General features: G+C 39.8%; 1 protein-coding gene across 1 annotated transcript in view; it reads left to right on the top strand.

Annotated features, from left to right (window-relative positions):
* Positions 1-18,774, top strand: part of LOC140914442 (haloacid dehalogenase-like hydrolase domain-containing 5) — a 49,576-nt gene extending 30,802 nt beyond the window's left edge. Inside the window, exons 3-8 of the mRNA XM_073352225.2 lie at positions 1,107-1,219; positions 5,416-5,509; positions 9,633-9,666; positions 11,893-12,067; positions 12,657-12,845; positions 15,716-18,774. Coding sequence (XP_073208326.1) covers positions 1,107-1,219; positions 5,416-5,509; positions 9,633-9,666; positions 11,893-12,067; positions 12,657-12,845; positions 15,716-16,133 — 1,023 coding nt within the window. The 3' untranslated portion in view covers positions 16,134-18,774. The remainder of the gene's footprint in view (positions 1-1,106; positions 1,220-5,415; positions 5,510-9,632; positions 9,667-11,892; positions 12,068-12,656; positions 12,846-15,715) is intronic.
* Positions 18,775-22,699: the final 3,925 nt, after the last annotated feature.

Genomic DNA, 22,699 nt, shown 5'->3' with positions numbered 1-22,699 from the left:
GAAGTGCAAAGTATTATTATTACTAACTACTCCCAATGGTATTTCTGAATATCAAAGGGTACGTTACTATTTTGGTAGTAATTATCCCCCTAAGAGTTCCACACTAGTAGCTCTATCTCCTGCTGGCATGAAATTCTGCTCATGCAAACTGGTCTCCCGCAGGGACATCAACATCCAAGATGATATCTTGCTCCTACCTCCTTCCTCTCTCTTGAATGTGAAACACTTCTGTCCTGGTATATGATACAAGAAGGAGTGGGCACTTTAAATAAGCTATTACCAGCAGGAGAGTGGGGTGGGAGGAGGTATTGTTTCATGATCTCTGTGTATATAATGTTTTCTGCAGTTTCCACAGTATGCATCCGATGAAGTGAGCTGTAGCTCATGAAAGCTTATGCTCAAATAAATTGGTTAGTCTCTAAGGTGCCACAAGTACTCCTTTTCTTCATGGGGTTAAAGTGCGTATTGTGAGTCAAGGGCTGGGTGTTTGAATCCTGCTAAGATCAATGTTTAAAGTTTAGAGCAAGATTTTTTCACTCTATAGTGATCCTCATTTCAATAGGTGCCATGGGCAATATATATTTACGAATAAAATAATATCCTAAAATATTACAGATCATTTAGTTAGAAATTCACTTACTCAAGGACAGGATATTGACACTAAGACAGAGTAGTGTAGTGACGTAGCATGGCCCACACAGCAATCTAGTGACAGATCCAGGATTAGAAATAAGGCATTTCTGAGTCCAGAGATTCCATGTTCAGTCTATTAATGGTGTCTCAATTTGATGATTGTGCAGACCCAGGAGGGAAAAATATGATTTGTGCCCATGCTGAATACAGGAATTCTGTACGCTAAAATGGAGGCTTGCTGTGTGCATTTGTAAGCTAAGACTCAGAAGGCTTTTTCCACCATGTATCATACACCATGTATCATACAGTATTCTGGCTAGGAAATTTGGGAACTAATTGAATGATGATTGTAGCAGAGGTGGGGAGGCATATTTTCTTTAGTGACTTTTGGTTAACAGACTGAAATACATTAAAAGTAGCAAAGACAAAGATGATTTGAAAGCAATACCAAATTCTTATTTTATCCCAAACAGATTTCACAAGACCAAGTTGTGATGTCTCATAGTCCTTTACGGATGTTCAAACGTTACCATGACAAATGCGTTCTGGTGTCTGGGCAAGGACCACTTCTTGATATTGCCAAATAGTATCCTTGTGAAAAGTACGTTTTCTGCTTTTAAGTACTTTCATTCAGCCAGTTCAGATTATCATGTAGAACAGGTAAAGGCCATCTGTCACTTGGGCAAAAGTACATGGTGTATTTTAGAGAGTGAGGGAATCCTAACACAATGTTCACCTCCTACATTGAAAAGTAATGAAATTGATGTTCTGGTGTAATACCCTCCAATTTTTTTTCCACTTACTATTGTATATGTTTAAGGAATATTTTCTCATCCTGGCCTAAAACTTAAATGAAAGCGACAAATCACAGCTTAAGGGTTTTGACTGCTTCAGGGATGAGTCTTGAGATGACATAATGCTATTTAACAGATGATGTAATATGTCTAAAATCAGTTTATAGAGCCTCACTTTACAGAGCCTAACAAATTTGCTGGGCCACTTGTCTCAGGTTATACCAGTTCATGAATGAAATTGTTTTTGTTAACTTGAATATTTTTTTTTAAAAAAAAAGCAGAAATGGGCTTTTTGGTGTGAAGTCTGCATTTTCAAATTTGAAACTGCCTCTATATTTTTTCTTTTCCTGGGAACCCATAGTTAATATTTAATGTAAACTGACATAATAATGAACACTATCTTCTATGTCAACTAATGTCCTGCTATAGTGTCTCATTAAAAATTAGTAATATATTAGTGTGCATTTTACCTGTTCTGTCATGAAGAGGTATAGTAAAACATGACTAATGCCTAACACTGTAAAGGTCAAATGTTTCTACAGATTTTGAGATGTGAAAGGTGTTGTAGGAGCAGCAGTGATCTGTATGCTCTGTGTGACTATGCTATGTATAACCTGTATGCTCAAAAGGTCTGTTACACTTCCCCCCCACTTTTGTCTCCTCTCCCTCTTTGAATACCTGTGAAGTGTCTTTCCCCCTCCTCCTCTCTCCTGGAATGCTTGTGGAATGAATGGGCTGCTTGAACAGCTGGAAGATCAGAAGAGCTCCCAGGTAGACAAGGTGTCTGGCACTCTAATTAGGCAGCGATCACACACCCAGTGCATAGACACTGCATGGACACTGCCCAAGGTGGAGTGTGACCAACCAGATGCGGACAAGTCATCTCTAGTCGCAGGCCATGAGGAGCAAGTCCTTAAAAGGGGAAGGGGCCATGTGCTCAGGAGTGCACTCACAAGCTTGTATCTCCCATGAAGGCCCTTCGCCCGGATCGGCTGGCCAGTGGTTCACCACATTGCATTCCATCGTGCCTTGGGAAGACTTACCTTCATTGCACCATCCATCGCTGCACTGTGGGACACTTACCTTGAAGAATCCTGACATCTCCAGTGCTGAGCTTGTCCTGGGAGCGTATGTGAGTGTGCCGCCCCGCCCCCATCGCCCCTTCTTTTGAGCTTAGCTATCAATATAATAAACGTACTGCTTTCTGCCAAACTCTGGTGGGTCATTCGTCCTCCCTAAGCTTACTAGCTGGCCCAATTTCGGGTAACAAAAGTTACTAATATTCAATTAAAATGAGATCTAATGGGGGGACGCTGAGCATGGATGTTTGTATTCTTTTTAGTACTTACTACAAATGTTGGGAAATATGACATGTACATGAGGGATTAGTTTACTTGTCTGGATCTGGCAGAGAGAGAGTAGATATTAAGAAACCATGCGTGTTGGATATTGTACAAGACTGAATTTGAAAATCTATGTAATCTACAGTATAAACCTCAGGTATGATTAGATAATATCTTTACACCGGATAGTATAACTTTAACATGTGACTGAGATGATAGTTCTGAAAGAAACAAATTCTGATCATTTAATTTTCAATTGTTAAACATTTTTATCACTTCTTCTGTGCTGTCACATGAATTATGAAAGGAAGTCCATTTAGTATTGAGTGTAGAAACTATGTGCTGCTTTTACGCAAATTAAACTTTGTTTTTGATTAACTAGGGTTGAAATTAATGGGATTTGTCTCCATTTAAGTGCATTGCTACACAAATTAAAAAAATTCTTTTTCAACATAGGTGACATTGCTCTTTCCCCTTTCTTCCTCCTTTCCATTCCTTCCTAAGAAGCAGTGAATTGCTTATTTTAAATACTTGTAGACGGTAATTTAACTACAGAAATAGCCAAACTGTTTTTGCAACTGATTAACAATTTTAGAATGCGTATTTAACTGGTGTTGCCTTGATTTTTGATTAACTCATTTATGTTTCTCTTTAAACAAAGATAAGAAAGATATGGCAAGTGTGGTGGTTTCTTTCCTTACCTGTGCTATCATTGAGGATCTGAACAACACAGGTTAACTGTTTTTACTAGGTGTGTTGAATAATCGTAGTTAACTCACGTGATTAACTCAAAAAAATTAATTGCGATTTAAAAAATTATTCGCAATTGGTCGCACTGTTAAACAATAGAACACCAATTGAAATGTATTAAATATTTTCGGATGTTTTTCTACATTTTCAAATATATTGATTTCTATTACAACACAGAATACAAAGTGTACAGTGTTTACTTTATTATATTATTTTTTCTTACAAATATTTGCACTGTAAAAATGATAAAAGAAATTTTTTTTCAATTCACCTAATACAAGTATTGTAGTGTAATCTCTTTATTGTGAAAGTGTAACTTACAGATGTAGATTTTTTGTTGTTGTTGCATAACTGCACTCAAAAACAAAACAAAGTAAAACTTTACATCCTACAAGGCCACTCAGTCCCTTGTTCAGCCAATCACTAAGACAAACAAGTTTGTTTACATTTACGGGAAATACTGTTGCCTGCTTATTTACAGTATCACCTGAAGTAAGAACAAGCGTTCGCATGGCACTTTTGTAGTCGGCATTGCAAGGTATTTACGTGCCAGGTGTGCTGAACATTTATATGCCCCTTCATGTTTCGGCCACCATTCCAGAGGATGTGCTTCCATGCTGATGATGCTCGTTTAAAAAAAAAAAAAAAAAGCGTTACTTAAATTAGTGACTGAACTCCTTGGGGGAGAATTGTATGTCTCCTGTTCTGTTCTACTCACATTCTGCCATATGTTTCATGTTCTAGCAGTCTCGGATGATGACCCAGCACATGTTGTTCATTTTAAGAACACTTTCACAGCAGATTTGACAAAACGCAAAGGAGGTACCAATGTGAGATTTCTAAAAATAGCTACAGCACTCAACCCTAGGTTTAAGAATCTGAAGTGCCGTTCAAAATCTGAGAGGGACAAGGTGTGGAGCATGCTTTCAGATGTCTAAAAAGAGCAACACTCCAATGTGGAAACTACAGAACCTGAACCACCAAAAAAGAAAATCAGCCTTCTGCTGGTGGTATCTGACTCAGATAAGGAAAATGAACATGCGTTGGTCTGCTCTGCTTTGGATCATCGAGCAGAACCTGTCATCAGCATGGATGCATGTCCTCTGGAATGGTGGTTGAAGCATGAAGGGAAATAGGGATCTTTAGCACATCTGGCACATAAATATCTTGTGTCGCCGGCTACAACAATGCCATGCGAACACCTGTTCTTACTTTCAGGTGACATTTTAAACAAGAATAATTTGCAGCATTGTCTCCTGCAAATTATAACCAAACTTGTTTGTCTGAGTAATTGGCCGAAATAGAACTGAGTGGACTTGTAGGCTCTCAAGTATTACGTTGTTTTATTTTTGAATGCAGTTATTTTTTATTACATAATTGTACATTTGTAAGTTCAACTTTCATTATAAAGAGATTGCACTTCAGTACTTGTATTAGGTGAATTGAAAAATGCTATTTCTTTTGTTTTTTACAGTGCAAATATTTGTAATCAAAAATAGAGTGAACATTGTACACTTTGTATTCTGTGTTGTAATTGGAATCAATATATTTGAAAATGTAGAAAACATCCAAAAATATTTAAGTAAAAAAGCTATTCTATTATTGTTGAACAGTGCGATTAATCGCGATTAATTTTTTTAATCGCTTGACAGCCCTAGTTTCTACTATTACTTTCAATCTGAGAATTCTCACAGTAGATCTGAAGGACAAAACCCAGTTTTGTATATGAAATATTTTATCTATTTCATACACGAACAGTCAGGCTCATTGATATGTGACTTGCTTTGCCAGCATTGTAAACTTTATATGATAGAATTTATTGACTTCACACACTTTTAAAATCTGGTAAGCTGTACAAATAAGTATTTTTGGATCCTTAACTGGTGCTTTCCCAGTCTGGGTTTTTGTCAACCTATTACCATTGATATACTGCGTGAGACATACCCATTGCTGGATATGGTTGACCATGACAGACGGCCTAAAGTTTTGGTGAGTGCATGATTTATGTTGAAACCTTTCTGTGTCTGTTCATTGGCTGACATTCTACTTTTGAAGATTTCTTCTTAGTATAAAATCACAAAATTGGCTTTTTAGTTTATTCCATTTTGTAATATGTTTTTGACTTTGACTTCATGAGTTCTACTGATGTACTTGTTTCTCTGCAACACTTAAAAAAGCTATTCAGTATACTTGTCTAACAAGTCAGCTTGGCCAGTACTTTTATTGAAGTTCACATTGACTTTCCAGTATAAAGTCTAGGGCATTTTTTAATTGGTTGACTTGAAAAAAGTGTTGCATTACAGTCTTTGATCTATCTAATATTGAGGAAAACAGGCAAAACTTTGGATTTAATGCAGTTGCCTGACAAATCTGCTGCTTTGGAAAGTCTACCAGTTATCTAAGGGAGATGGAGAGGTAACTTCCCCCCCAGCTCCCATAAGAATGTGTCAGTAGTGGCAAGTTACTACTGCTAAGGTGTGGTGTTGCTTTGATTGTACATTAATGTTTTGCAAACAGTTGCATTCTCTCCAGAGGAACTGTTTGCTTATCTATCGTATTAACTAAAATATATCAAAACAGATACACAGGCATACATAAGAGTGTGTTTGTATTTCTGCTGAATTTCCCTTTCACGCTGAACTTCAGGCATTAGGATCCTAGGCTTGCTATATGAATTGTTTCTTCTTGTGGATTGCCAGATCCCTAGCTGTGACTGCATGCATAGCTGCCTCAGCACAGGGATCCAGCATTAAGCCAGTACCATTTCCCAAGATTTCTGAATTTGCTGCAATGGATTCTCTTCATAAATTTACTTCAGTGTCATTGCTGTAGTACAACCTGTGAGATGGAGGCACATTGGTAAGGAAACTTGTAGGTAAATGGAGCGCTGCTTCAGTTTGTAGTGCTCTCAATTCACTACCTTTCATAAGCTCGCAGAAGAAATCTCTTCTCTTTTTTTTAAATAGTATTCTTCTTTGTAGTTTCTCAGACTAAAGAATCTTTTTAGGCTAGTTCCTTAATATTTGGGGTACACTGTCTGAAATTCCTCTGTCAAAAATAAATTCCTTCTCTCCTTTCTTGAAGTTTCTTGGGAGTTTCCTTGTGTAACAGTGTTTCCCTTGCACATTTAATTGTTTGAAGTATTTTTTCTCTTTTAAAAAATTTTTTTTTTTAAACTCAACAATCTTACTTTAATTTTAATAGGCTGCGAATATCTAAATATTTACTTCTTTAGCAAAAATTGGAGCTATACTAACAGTTCTCCAAAATGTTCTTTTCAGGTGATTCTCCCTCAGTCTCCTCCTATTCATCCTGCTCGATCTGTTTCCTTTAAATCTAGGTTATGACTAGTAGAACTGGTCAGGAATTTTCCAATGAAATGTATTTTGTTGGAAAATGCAGATTTGTCTAAACCAAAACTGATAGTGGGGAAGGGTCATTTTGGATGAATCTCCCAATTTTATTTTTTGGCAAAAAGTACTGAAACTATCAAAATATCCCATTTTAACATTTTCTAAATGAAAGATTTGTTTTTTGTCAAAACTTTTGTTTTGAAATGTTAATTTATACTTGTTAGCGTAAATTAAAGGTCTTAATTAAAAGATTGAAACCAAAACATTTTGAAACTATCAACATGAAATGTTTTGATTGACCTGATCTGAAATTTTGTTTGGATTATCAGTTCATGAAAGTTTTTTTGAGATTTTTGCCTTTGTCCCAGTTTGGGTCAGGAATATTTTTTGAAATATCAAATTCTTTTGGGATTGAAAAACAGTTTCCCATCCAACTCTAACAACCAGTTGCCTAACAAAATATAGTACAACATATGCTCCTTTTGAGGCTGGTGTAATACAGGCCAAATGGTTGTGCCCTGAAGTCAAAATCTTTACTAACTGAGTAGCCAGTCAGCCCTTGTTTCTCTGATGCCTGCTCTGGAAATGCTTACCCCAAATCTGTGGTTTCCATTGGAGAATATACAGTATGGCTGCTCAGTAGCTTCAGTCATTTTGCGTGCACGCGTGCACACACACACTCTCTCAGCCAGTTTTCTACAGCAGGTGATGTTCATGTGGTATCTGTCAAAACAAACCAACAACCCAGGATAGCCTTTGTCTGCCCTCGGAATGGTGCCTTTACTGTATTGTTGACTTGATATACATGTGATACTAACTTAAGTACAAATCTGTTTGTCTGCAAATAAGTATTAATGAGAGTTAATTGAAGCATTTAGTTTAACTTCTGTCTGTAAAGGTACAGGTTGTTCTCAGTCACTCAGTATTTACTGATTACAGAATAAGTTTGAACAGTTGAGAACAGCCAACCACAAGAGCATCAGGAAATGACTGCAAGGTAGAATTTGTTAAGTGTAAAAATGCACATACAGTACTTTTAGCAGCCTGGAAAGATAGAGAGAAAAATAGTGTGACTAAGGAACCCAAAAAGGTTGTAAGAGCCTAAATCTTACCTGTCTCTAGGAAACATCTGTTGCATATCTCAAAGTAAACTAAATAATAGTAATTTTTACCCTTTAGTGACTTTATATACTTTAGATGAGAAAATAGCAACTGAATATTATTACATAATCTTTGACATTACTCATAGGTATGATGTACATTATTCAAAATCATTAGCCTGAAGTATGATGTTTCCATAATATGCAAATCTTCTAATGACATGGTTAGAAGCCCAAGTAGCTGTGTTCTAAAGAAGTGTGCAAGAAGAGTACAATGAGAACTAAAACACACTTTTCTTGCTATCGTATGATATGCTATTATGATAGCATGATATCGTGATATCATAGCAAAGCCGGTTGTGTCAGCATTTTGAACATAAATCTGTTTTATTGCGACAGTACAGAACTGTCATCAGAACTATCATGCAAGGTCTCTCAAAAAACCCACTGTCACCACCAGTGCCACTAATTGATATTCTTGTTGGCAGTCTCTATAGAGGTTGATTAACTCCACATGATTAACTGTTTGGGAAAACGAACACTTACCATATAGTTGATTTCCTTGTTATCAATGTGGGTTACTGATGGAGTTAGGAAGCTTGCACTGTGATTACCAGCTATGTGCAGAGAATTTCTAATATCAGTTATTTCATGATCATTACAGTTTGCTTTAAAAATGTACAGGAAAAATGTTTCCCCTTTTTCTATTTTGCGAGATTAAAAATAGGAGCTATAAACATAAAAACATTTTAAAAATGGCTTAGCGCTTGCTGATCATAAGCAGGCCAAATATATGCTCATACTGCGTAGAGAAATCTTGGGGGCAAAATAAACAATGAAATGACTTTGTTTAGAAATGCAGATTATTGCCCAGAGGCACCTGCTTCCCCCTCCACATTGCATTTTCCAAACAGATATTTGATAAAAGTATTGTGTGTGTTTAGGAACAGCTCTAGAGGGGTCACTAACAATCTATTTTATGGTTTCAGAGTAACAGCCGTGTTAGTCTGTATTCGCAAAAAGAAAAGGAGGACTTGTGGCACCTTAGAGACTAACCAATTTATTAGAGCGTAAGCTTTCGTGAAATTGGTTAGTCTCTAAGGTGCCACAAGTCCTCCTAATCTATTTTATGAGGAAAGAATTACACAAACTTCAGCTGCTCTTTTGGAGCTCTTGCAATTCTCGATTTTTTTTTTTTTTAAATTGAAGAAAATTCATTTTCAATGACATGACAAAATATGGACTTGGGCCAAAATACAGCTAATGGGTTAATGTGCATATGAAAAGAGAGCTAGAATCTGGTAGCAGATGCTTTGGAAAGTAACTCAATATATACCTATTTTGCGGATGAGCAAACTGAGGAACAGAAATTCTGATTTACCCAGAGTCTTGCAAATAGAGCAGAGCTGTGAATGTAGAACACAAAAATAGTCAGTCCCAACGTGTCCTTGCTGCTGGACCACGCTTCAGTGTTTGGAAATATTAATTTTTAAGCAAAATGACATCAAGAACTAGCTACATCCAAATGTAAAGTGCATCTTCTATCAGTTTTCCAAGGAACAGTTGTGGGAGTAATGCTTTGTATTTCTTTTTGTTAGTAACACCAGAGGATGTTTAACTTAGTGGAGAGTACTTTACTTTACTTTTTTCTTGTTGCAGCATTTGCCAGCTGTGGAACTTCCCAAAATTGAGGGTATGACTTCTGTTTTCCTATCTTGCAACTGTCCTAGCATATATTAAATGTCATCTCTTCTTCATTGTAAATTTTATTTACAGTTACAAATTCTTGAACCCCACATTGATGATTTGGACGGTTGGCAGAGGGAACCCTAGTATTTCTTCATAAAATGTATGCAAAACATGCGTGCGCAGTACAGTAACATAGTCATTTGTGTGTGTGACGGGATCCCCGCAGTGCAGCCTGGGACCATGTGTCCCCTGAGCTGTCTCTCACAATGCCTCGCTAGTGACCAGCAGCAAACCCCTCCAGGTGCTGTTACCACTCAGCACAACCGCATGTGGAGCCCTACAGCCAGCTATATTGCATGAATGCTCCCAGAGCCACTCTTGAATCACATAGAGAAAGGCACCAATGCAAAATCCTCCCAGCACTGTACCTCAGGAATTGCCTGTCTTGCACTGCTCAAGACGGGCAATGCAGATTTATTAATTTATTCACCAGTGGAAAATGGATATACACCAGCCTTTGCAAACCTGAGCACATTTGCCACACAACTCAGGCAAACTCACTGGTAAAGATGAACAGTAAAAGAAGTTTATTGACTACAGAAGAGAGATTTTAAGTGATATGCAAAAAGTCAGAGTTAGTTAGCAAAAGAAAATGAAATGTAACCACGCAGTCTAAACTCTCAACCCTATTAGACTGGGCAACATCTAGCTTAAGCAGTTTTTCTCACTGCACTGGATATTGCAGTCTAAAGTATACAGATTTCACCCTTGAAATCTGGGCCAGTCCCCTCAGTTGAATTCTTCAGAGTGTCCTTGTGGCTTGCAGCATAGATGGGTGAAGGAGAAAGGCCCAGCATGTGGCCTCTGTGTCTGTTTTATACCCTCGCTCCTATGTGCTTGGGGATCAGGAGTCCAGGCATGTCTGGAAGTATTGCTGAGTCTCCAGGCAAGGCTGAGCAATTCCCCTGGTGTGACCTCATGCAGGTGAATCATTGAATTGTAGCTCCCTAGCTGGACAATGGTTATTGATGGGTTGTTTGACATCCTTCCTGGGTGCTGGTTACTTTCCTTGCTGTTGCCTCTGGGGAGCTAATATCTGGCTGATTCCCCAACTTATAGCATGCTTTAGTGACCACCATACAACACAATTTTCATAACTTCACATGCATTAGTGATATACATATATGGATAGAGAAATTACTTTCAGCAGATCATAATCTTGCCCCTGATACCTTAAAAGGCATGCTTTATATTCAATATCACAATTATATACAGATGAGGAATATGGGGGCGTTACAGGATGCTTCCCCAAGGCACAGAATGTTCACCCATAGGCCTCTTAGGGGTGATAGAAGGATGATAAGGGGCTTGCTTTCCTTTTTGCCTTCCTCTAGCAGATTGTGCTTCCTTGTTTCTGGAAAGGAGGGCTGAACTGGAATCCCATTAGAGTCAATCAATCCTGCTCCTACACTGGTCAGCAGTCATTTGCAAAGTTGTGGCAAGAGGCATTCCTTCCTCTTCTCACCTCCATCTGTTTGAAATGTGGGGAGTAAGAAACTGGGCCTGAGAATGAAAGAAAAAAATTATGAGCTAGATCTTTCCCGTGACTTATTCCTAGCGTTCGGCGAAATCAGCTAGGAATATAAACATCCATACTGTATTTTGTCTAGAGACAAACAGATGGTAGTTCTGGTAGATCTGATTATTATTTACAGTGCTGTATGTTAATCCATGGCATTCACAATATTATAAATGTGATTAGACAGGTCAGTGCTGTTCAGTGGTATGGGGCAATTTAGTTAACACTGAAGATCAAGTAATTCATCTTGTAAAATCTGTGGATTACAGTATGAGGTTTTAACAACTTCTGAAATTTCCTCTGTAACAAGAGATGTGAAATTTAAGGTAGATTGAACCAAAATCATCATCTTATTATTTATTATTTGTATTATCATAGTGCCTCAGAGCTCTAGCTCATAGGCCAGGACCCCATTGTGCTAGGGGCTGTGCAAACACAGAACAAAAAGATGGTCCCTGCCCCATGTTGCACTTTGATCATTTTACTGAATTTTTAAATATAGAAGTTTGTTCAAATTGATTTAGGATATTTCCTTTTCTTTTATATCAAATTTTAACATGGGTGTGGTGCTGTTTAGAAATCTGAGAAAGTTATTGTACTATATCTACCTTTCATTTTTAATATTTCACAAATGTTTTCTTCTTCTTGCAGCTGTTGTTTTGTTTGGAGAACCAGTCAGATGGGAGACTAATCTTCAACTGATAATAGATGTTCTGCTGACCGGTGGCTGTCCTGGAAAGCCTCATCATCAAGCCAGTCACCCACATATACCTGTGCTTGCTTGTAATATGGATCTGATGTGGATGGCTGAGGCACAGTCTCCAAGGTAGGTGAAATTGTAGCACATACGCCATGTAATGTAGACAGTTTCACCATTCGGGGCTTCTCCACATTGCTAATAAAAGGGAGTAGTCAAAATTCAAGAAGAGACAATGTTTCATACTAATTTTTCATTGAGGTAGTCATTGCCATAGGCATCAAGACCCCAAGCAGAGCTGTGCAGAAGTAACACACCTTTGGCAAAACAGGCAAAGTGCCACATTCTGTTCTTGCAGGGTTTGCAAAAACACACATTTTTTTCCTTGCACCAAATTTTTCAGTTGTAAAAGTTAGCCTTCTTACATGAAACCTCCTTTTTCAGCCCCGAGCCATTTCTCTTCTTCCCCCAAAACACAGCATGAGGTTGCTGCTCTCCGCATCCTACCCCAAGTGCTTCCCAGTGAGTTAATGCAGTGTTCCATAGCATCCAACTGGCTTTAAAGCAGTGCTCAAATCTGCAAGTGGTACCAGTGTCCAGGAATTAATAGTATAGGTTTATTGTTTTAGTATCACCAAAAGTCCATGAAATTGAAACTCTTTATTTTATTTTCTTTGTGTAATTAGTGCAATTTGATTTGTAATAATCTCTTTTCCAGATTTGGGCATGGGACATTCATGGTTTGTTTGGAAAATATTTACAAGAAGATCACTGGCAAAGAACTGAAATATGAGGCCTTGATGGGCAAGCCTAGTGAACTGACCTATCAATATGCAGAGTACCTGATTAGGATGCAGGCAGCACAGAGACACTGGAAGAAGCCTATTCAAACTCTTTATGCCATTGGGTAAGGGTTAAGATCATCAAATATGCACGTTAGGAAATTGTTTACAACACAAATAACAGCACGGAAAATTCTGTGGCTCCCACTATTTTATTCCTAGTTTGTCCTAATCTTTTGTTTAAAAAAAAAATAACTTCTTTTATTTGAAAATCTGTTGTTTATGTGAAAGTTAGTGTTGTATTCATCTCAAATGGGGACCTCCAAATGAACCTTCCTTTTCCTGAACATTTTCCTTCTTTTCCTTTTTAACTGCATTTGGAATATAAAAAATGTAACATTGCCAGTAGAAGTTATATTTTCTGTTAAACCAAATGGCTGGCACACTATGAACAAACCTTTTTCTGTGGATCAGGGTCTTCCAGGGCACTTTCAATATTTTAGGGTAAACTGTGACATCTTTCTGAATGTTATAATTCCTCCTCTTTCCTTGTCGTTTAACTGGTGTTGCATTTCTCAGTATAGGGGGATTGGTAGCAACCCCTGTGTTAAGGTTGCCTAACAACCTAACACCATTAAAAAAAAAATGTTCTGAAGAATTTCTATAAAGCTTTGGAACCTCCATGGTTTACAGCAGGACTTTGAAATTTGGGAGAGGGATAGTCATGGACAGAAGGAGGTGCCTTGTACTGTCCACCTGTAAATCCATTCAGATTTGGCCAATTTATAAGATGTCAAAAATCACCATTTTTCTTCTGTTTTTTCCTCAGTGCATCATGTTTTGACAGCTTGCCAAAACCCCTCAATATTCCAATACATGGTGCATAAACCATCCTGGTGTTACTTCAGCATGCCATGTAGCACTTCCTGAAAAAGATTCAGACAAATTGGTGGGAGCAACTGCTTTCTCCTATCAAAATACCCTTGACCTATGGGAAAGTGCAGCGTGCTGGGAATGAGGAGACCATGAATCCCACACCAGTTCTAATAATTCTGTACCCTTCACAACCCTTATTTATTGGGGTTTTTTATCATATCCCACTGAAAGTCTGTGCAAGCTGGGAAGAGAACCCAGAACTCTGTTATGACAGGCCCAGGTCCCAACCACTTAGCCACAGTGTACCATTTCCAATTCTTTGTGCTTAGCTATACTGTCTGTAAAATGTGGCAACACCTGAATAATGGAACCCCCTGTTTGTGTGTTACATGTCATCTTGCAGTGGCTGGTCCATGGAAGATAACAGCTTTCTGCCACCAGATGTAGTTAGTTCTTTACTTCAGTTGGTAGAAGTCTGTGCCAGTGATTTTTAACCTTTTTTCATTTGTGAGCTCCTAAAATATTTCGATTGGAGGTGTGGACCCTTTTGGAGATCTTAGGCATAGTCTTCTGACCCCCCTGGGGTCCATGCGCTCCAGGTTGAAACCACTAGTCTATGCTGAAAGTTGAGGGTTCACCCTCCCGCAATGATCAGTCATCATGGGAAGGTTGTTAATTACACATAGTAAAATGTATTTTTTTCTTAATCTAGGAGAATACACTTACAAATTGTTAAAAGAATCTAGCTAAGGTTGCAAGTCAAGAACTCAAGTTAGGACATTACAGAATGAAAGTGGTCCTTGCAGCCTTAGTTCTGAACCCTTATGTGTATGTCTCAGTCTTTAATTGCATGACCACATAGTTTATTTTTTCCACTTGACTCCCTATTTCCTTAAGTGCCACAGGATGAATGCCACTGACAGAATGAACCGGGGCTGTGAAGTGAATGTGGACTCCTGTCTCACTTCCAAATGCTGGAAGATGTATGAGATGTGTGGAAAAACTTCATTCTGGCATTTCCCAACTTTAGACTGCTTGACTTTGAAAACCAATAACATTTCCTTAACTTTTTTTTATGTACTAATAGTTTCTGTAGAAGAATTTGGAGTAATTTATACACAACTCCTTTTTCCTCAATTAAAAGTTTCATTTTCTGAAGCAGGCTGTGCAAGTATTTAAGGAAAAGGTGTTTGATTTTTAGATTGTTGGTATATACTATTGGCAAGGACTGATAATAAATGCATGGTTTTTTTCTCGTCTGCTGTCTGCATTAGCAAGAATTATTCGTATCTATAATGTCTCATGAATAAGGCTGCATGTCTATCACGGAAGTCATGGATTTCATGACTTTCCGTGACTTCTGCAACGGCTGGTACTGGCTGAGGGACTTCCCGAGCCAGGCATGTGTGGGGCGGCGCATACCTGTGGGAGGCTACCCGGATCCAACTGGCATGTCCCTGTAGCTCCTAGGCGGAGAGGCCAAGGGGCTCTGCACACTGCCCACAGGCGCTGCCCCTGCAGCTCCCATTGGCTGCAGTTCGTGGCCAGTGAGACCTGCGGAGCCGGCGCTTGTGGCGGGAACAGCGCACGGAGCCCTCTTGGCTGCCCTTCGCCTAGGAGCTGCAGGGACACGTCGATCGGAACAGAGTAGGGAGCCTGCCATCCTTGGCAACCCCCACCCAGCATCAGCAGGAGTTCTGGGCCGTGCGCTGCCTCCCACCCCTCCCCCACCCAGTAGCAGCAGGGGGCCTTCCTCCCCAGCACCTGCAGCACCCCACCCCAAGTTTTAGTTAGTGGTATAGAGTAAAAGTTATAGCCAGGTCACAGGCCATGGATTTTTTTTTATTGCCACTGACCTGTCCATGACTTTTACTAAAAATACCCGTGACTAAAACGTAGCTTTACTCATGAATGATGAAAAAGATATAATAAAAATAGCTATTATTGGGCTGACTTTTTTCCCTATCTATCGTTATCAGATACTTCACATATTTTCATGTATTTGTGTGGGGAAATGGAATTCTGTTGACCAAAACTTTGCAAAAAATATTTTAGATACATCTGAAGTCTGCTAATTTGACTGTGCTTTGCTGATGAAACCATATTTTTGGCTTTCCAGGGACAACTTAATGACTGATATCTATGGTGCTAACCTTTATAATCGTTACCTTGAAGAGAAGAATTCCAGAAAAGGTTCCCAAGGGCGTATCCAGGCCAAAGTTGCTGCTGGGACCAGGTCTGCCACTATTTCTCAGGATGATGAAATAAACCACACTTGGCAAAACGAGCTAGCACCTGCTACTGTCACCAGTTGTAGGTCTGTTCTTGTTTGTACTGGGGTTTACAATCCTCACACAGAGGTGCCCTCTGATACCAGGGAGAGTATAACTGAGACTGTGTTCCATGGTCACAGAGATTTTAGATTTGATCCTGCTTTGGTAGAGCCAGACCATATTGTACCAGATGTTGATGCTGCTGTAGATCTGATCTACCAACTGGAGAATTTTGCACCTAATCAAGATACTAGAACTTTTTAAGGATTACACTAGGTAATTGTCTAAAAGCACATCAGGATTTTTACAGCACAATACAAAATTTTGGTTTCTAACATGTTTAACCCTTTAACCTCAATATTTTAAAACACTTTCCCGAACTCGTTTCTCCTACGTAGCACAGCAGAACTGACCTTGTTTGTCATAATTACCTCCTGACAGTAATGTTATGAGGAAAGTAGAATTTCCATGTATTTTAAAATTTATTAATCATGTTTCTGACATTTCTTCTGTCAATTGTATTTAACTGCAAACAATGCAGGTGGTACCAGAGAGGTGCAACAATGCATAGTTTTTTTACTTGAAACTTCAAACCAGTGTGGTCTCTAACCTGCCTTAGGTTTAATATGCAGCTGAGTTTGTCATGTGTCTAAGTATCTCATATTTTTTTAACAGGTGACTATTCCCATGGCTTTTTGTTTTAAACAGTGATTTAATTTATTTAGTCTGTTACCATTTTTATAAAACACTTCAGCTGTTTTAACACAAAGAGATTGTCTTCTGAAATATTATTTATAGCTTGCTCCAGTTATAACACTGTAGGTCTACTTGCAAAGCATGCTTTGCACATGTCCTATGTTGCATGAGCAAAAATAGCCAAACTAACTAGATGGACCAGTGATTCTATTCATGATTATATCATTGGACCAGTGACATAGAAACATCAGTTAATTGCAGGAAATGCAAGTTCAGTTGCAACTTCATACACAGAATCTTCTCTGGACTGGAAACTCTTTTTTTATAGATGAAAATCCCAGGATCTGCAGCTAACTATGTTTTTGTTTTGTTTTCTTATACGGGTGAGACATTAGATCTGCTCTCTTTAAATAGGAACCTGTTCAGTGAAAAGGCCTTCTGGCCAACTTTTCTTTTCACATCTTCAATTAAATTAGCAGCATGAAATCAAGAAAGCTGTAAAGTCATTGAGTGATGGGGAGAGAATATTTATGATGTCAAATATTTTCAAGCAGTGTTTTTATTACTCTTTACAAACTTTTTGAGTCCATTCTCTACCATCATCACTGCTGATTCAGTCATTCCTAATGTTGCCATAAACAGACTCTAACAAATATTAACAGAATCTAGTCTTCTAGATTTAATTATTTTGATTCGAGTCGAGTAGGTTTCCTGCTCCTTCACTGGAAAAAGCACAACAGCAATACTGTGTGCTTGTGCCTTGCCTTTACTGGTTCTTTCTGTTGTGATTAACCAGATGTGCCTCTTTCCTTAGCAGTATGCTGTGCCATCTAAGTGTACCAAATACTTATATATAAAGACTATGGTTAGGGAATTTTGAAATGCCAGGATTATACTAAAGCTCTGCCACATTTTAGTACTGAAGCGTGTTGCAGAATTCTTTAACTCCCAGTGCAGGAAAGTGGCCTCAACATACATCATGGAGAAGAGTGTGGCGGTTGATGAAGAACAACAGAAAACAGTCTAGTCAATGTTTGTTTTTGTGTGTGTGTGTGAGGTTTTCACATATTTAAAAGGAGCTCACACCTACAGAAGTACCTTCCAGCACCTAGTCTGATGTACAGCTTATGCAAGAATAATGTATGCAGCTTGTCCAAACCAACTAAAATATTAACTCGTGCTTCAGCTGTTTGGAAAACATTTAGTCATATTAGAGATGTAGCAAAATACTTAGCATAATACAGTTGCTAACAAAACTTTCTTCTACCTTTTGCAGTCAATTAAGCTTTAACTGAAAGTAAGGAATTTATTGGCATTGAAGCTCCTTAGCAGTTTAAATGTCTGAGAGAGGTCTTGTTTGTTCATTTGGATCTGTTTTTAACTTAGTGCACACGAAGGTGATACGCTAAGAAAAAATATAATCCTTTGACTTCTGTGGCTTCTGTTCATCCTGGGGAGGGTGCAGAATCCAAACTAGTGTGAAAGAAGTGTTGTACAAGCAATAAATGCCACCCAAATGCTCTGAAACCCTTTGCCAATTAACTACAATTGGGCAGTGTCTCAAGTACTGTAAATTAAACTAAAATATAGTGATCCCATGTTTGGGAACTGGATAACTAAAATCAAGATGCGGAAATCCCCAAAGGATAATCTCCAAATGGTCTTCACAGTGGAGCGAGGGCCTTAGTTTACAGGTCTGCATGGTAACTACATGCAATGGAGCATTGCTTTTAATTATTCCCCTGAGGACTCAAATTAATATATCAGACATAGGAAAAGACCAGGAACATGAGTTTAACCTTTTCTAGACAATTCCAAGGCAAGCACTGAAACTGACATTCTATACCTGTTGGGGCTAACCTTTGAGAGGTGCTTTTTCCTTGTTCTGCCCCATTATCTGTGTTTTCAGTATCTCTTTCTTCCACCTGTCTCAGGTTCCTACTCTCATTACACTGGAATTGGCAGTGTTTCACACGCATTGCTCCTATGGCATCTAAACCCTATGTTAAGCAGGCTACAGTGCAGTATAGTAGCATCTGCAGATTTAAAATTTAGTACTAAAACAGCTAGAAGAAGGTTAGTGTTTGAATTCCCATAAAGAACTTGCTCCTCATTTCTCTGAATGTTTTATTCTTCATCTTTGTACTTTTTGAAAAATAGTGTATCCTGTACTGATTTTTACTGAAATAAAACTGACAGTATTTTTAATCCCAAATTATGTGTGCTCTTCACTTTTGTAGAATCTGTGCTTTCTTTGAATTTGGAAAATAGCTCAAAAAGAGGAGTGCATCAGGATTTAAATATTTAAAACAAATATATGTGAATAGTTTTTGAATGTCTCCCTGTGCACCACCAGTGAAGGATTGGTTCATAAACTGAAAAATAAGAATTCTCAATTTGAAATCCTTGGCTAGATAAAATGATACAAAATAGATAATTCCTTTCATTGTACTTCCTACATTTGTTAAGCTAGAGTTGTGCTAGTTTTAAGAATAGCTGATACTCCTTGTCTGTTCATTAAGTGAAGAATTTCTTTAATTGTGGATAATTTGTAGAAAATTTTAATTTTTTTAGTTATTTTTTAGATCAAGAGAACTTGACTCTTAAGATCTACTTAGGTGAGCAAACCAGAGGTTTTTGGGGTTGTGGTTTTTTGTTTTTTAATATATTTTCTTTTCCCAGACTCCATGTTGGGAAAGTGTAATGAGAGAGGTCCTTCAAACAAAAGCCAAGTCTTAAGTGCTGCCCATGCTGTGATATATAGTAATCTAGTCTATTTAAGAGAATGAATGAGTTTCACAATGCAATCTTTTAAATTTGTCCATATTTTTAATGTAGACTTTTATGGTGAGATGAAAGTATACATAACACAATCTCTCCAGTGTTGGCGTCAATGGAAACTTTTGGGAAAGAGTGCTGATAACCACTATCAGGAATCATGCCCTTTTTTTGTGAAGCGTTCGGGGGGGAGTACCCCTACATGCTCTGTAAGTATATTCCTGAAATCTAACACTTGTAAGTCTACAAAATCTTTGCCATAAAGTGGAGATCTAAAACAGATCCTGAACCTTATTATGCAAATTTTAAGAGGCTGAGTACACCGTTTTTCTAGACTGACTTACTGCCAGATTTAGGAGCCATCACTACAAAGAACAGAAAGTAGGGATGCAGAAAGAAATGAAAAGTACAAAGCATGAAGGAGCTGATCTGTCTGTCTCGCTCTTAAATCCAAGAGTTAGGGCCCTGCTGCTTAGGAAACAGGTGAGGGCTCAACTTGATAAACTGGGTGAGCACAGAGAAGTGGGTTGTAGTATTGGTGTTTAGAAAGCAGTTAATGCCCAATTGGGTGAGACTGGCAAACTGGCTAATTCCCAAAGGTGCTACTGAAAGCAGTGTGAGCATGGGGAAGGGGATGTAACAGGGCTGTTTCTTTAGAGCCCTGCCTTGCTTTGCACACACTTTCCAACTGTAGCCTTCCCCTCCCCCCATTATTTGTCCAGGAAGCAGATTAGTGATGAAAATAAGTCAAGGACGGAGAACAGCTGGGGGCATGAAAGAACCACGGTGAAGTCCTAAATGATCCTGAATAGGAAGGTAAATGAAGCCTACTTGACGGGGGAGGTGTGGGATGCCTGTGTGTAGGGAAGGAGAAGGAAGTTCAACCTCCTGACTCAGTGGGGAAGAAGGGCTAATAAATTGCTGATTGCTGGTTCTTGATGCCAGCTTCTATCAAATTCACTCCCTTTCATTGCAGAACACTGAGGGTGAATATCCTCTGCTGTGATAGGCTGAAGCTTGCTGCTGAGCAGTGTACCTGTGCCAAAGCTGTCACTGTTCTGTTGAAAACTGCTGCAGTGATCTCCTTCAAGGCAAGCGTGTCGAAGTAATTGTGGGACTCTATAGGCCTGCTTTACTTAAAGCAGTTAGCATGGGTTGGTCCCAATGAGGACCTTGCACTTAAGACTGTACCTCCTTGAACTGAATGAGAAGTTCCGGATCACGTAGTGCCTGGAAACTTGGGCTTAAGTTCAAATGTGAATGCTGTGGAAAGCTGATAAGGCCATGGGAGGCTTTCTGGGTGGGTTTGCCCTGGCCCTGCTAACATGGAATTTGCTCTTTGGCTTGATAATGCCATAGAGACATTAGCAAAGACCATTAACCAAGCTTCCAGATGAGGTATCCGGCTGCCTGCACACATTTTTTAGGGCTGTAAGAACACTTGACAAGATGCTGTCTGCAGCTCACGCCCCACTGCATGGACTCTCGTGAGACAAGGGTATTACTACCTCAAGCTGAGTCAAATTCTCTGCTAGCACCTCCCTGCACTGATGATTACAGTTGGCAGCTGCTAGTCAGTTCTTTGCTGCTGCTAATGGAGGGCACTTCATGTTTTCCACCAAGAGTACAAAGAGCCGGGGGTGGTGGTGAGGTTCTTTGAGTATGCAGTAAACTGGGGGCTCCTCCTATTGCTGCTGCCTCTGCATTATGCAGCTGATGCAATGATGCTGGGGGGGAGGGCAGAAGGACCCTTCAAGTACCCATGCTATTGTGGCAAGGCTCTGGTCTTCCCTTGCTCCCAGGCTCTCACATGGCTCTCTGCCAAATCTCCTCTCCTTCAGCATGGTGCTGTCAATCATCCTGGCCCCTCCAGCCCTTGCTGACTCCTCACAGCCTCAGATGCTGTCGATGCTCCATCCCACAGCCCCTTTTCTCCTCTTCTGCACATGGTTCTCAGCTCTTCCCCTTTTGGTGGTGCTGCTGCTGCCTGGTATGCCTGGGTGCTGCACCAAGCCCTTCTGTCCCTGCACAGCGGCCTGTCTCCCTGCTCCCTTACAGCACTGCTCAGCTATCCATACCTGTTCAGACCCCCATGTTTCCTCCATGCCCCCCCTCCACAAACACACACCCCAGATCAATTCTTGCTGCCCACTCTGCTGAGTGAGCTGGAGAGTTACGTTCTTAAGGATGGGCTTGTTTCTCTGCCAAAGTTAGTAACTATTTTTTAAAGAAAAGATGATTGAGAATTCACTTGGCCAATGAAGGGTAAATCTGTTGAATTTGGAGACTAAATGTAAATATTGATGTGAAAGAGAGAGATGATATTCTTGCTCTAAGTGCAAATCTGAGCACAGCCTTAACTATAGCTCTTCTAGGAACCTCCATCACTCAATGGCATGAAATGTTTGTATAAGGTTCTTCTGCTGTCCTGTAGCTAAGAATATAAGAATGGCCATACTGGGTCAGATCAAAGGTCCATCCAGCCCAGTATCCTGTCTGCTGACAGTGGCCGAAGCCAGGTGCCCCAGAGGGAATGAACCTAACAGCTAATGATGATCCAAGTGATCTCTCTCTTGCCATCCAGCTCCACCCTTTGACAAACAGAGGCTAGGGACACTGACAGAGGCTAGGGACACCAGCTGTTTGAGGTCTGATAACACTTCTGCACAGTGACAAGTCAATTAATCAGTTTTGCTTATAAAAGTCTCATTCCAGTTGTCCTGTGTCCTCATCCCAAATTTATACCACACATGAGGTCCTGGAGCCTCCACCTGCCCTGAGCAGGGAGCTGGGGTGCCTGAGAGCAGCTCTGGCCTGTGTCCCCGCCCCCAGGGCATGCTGCCCAGGGCAGGTGGTGGGTCCAGGGCTCCCCACAGCGGCGCAGGCTTCTTGGGCAGCTCTTACTACTGCCCAGCCCCCGTCCTCTGGCCAGGCCAGAAGCTGGACCTTGGTGGGGAGAGGAAGCGGGGGGTGGGGCCTCGTGGTGGGGGCGGACAAAGGCCCACCTCAGCCCCTCCTCCCCCCACTGGGAAGAGGCTGGCGCTGCCTTGAGTCTCGGGCAGGCGTGGAGCAGCACCCCAGGAAATCTGTGACAAATGCTTCCCAGAGTTATTCATCTTGGGACTGAGATTTGAACTCTGCATTTTGGGACTTTCCCCCTCAACTTGGGACAGGTGGCCACCCTATTTCTTCTACACAGACGCTTGGAAACACAACATGAACAACCCAAGGACAAACCACCAGAATTTTTAAAGCGGACGTTGGCACAGCTAATTGCAAGCACAAAAGTTTTGCACTCTGCTGCTGCTGACAGTATGAAGGCCCTTGAAGTATAATACTTAGTGAATTACGGAGTT

Source organism: Lepidochelys kempii, chromosome 7, assembly GCF_965140285.1.
Source record: "Lepidochelys kempii isolate rLepKem1 chromosome 7, rLepKem1.hap1, whole genome shotgun sequence".
Taxonomy (NCBI): Eukaryota; Metazoa; Chordata; order Testudines; family Cheloniidae; genus Lepidochelys; species Lepidochelys kempii.
Note: the sequence above shows the minus strand (reverse complement) of the source record. Positions and strands in the feature narration are given on the sequence as shown.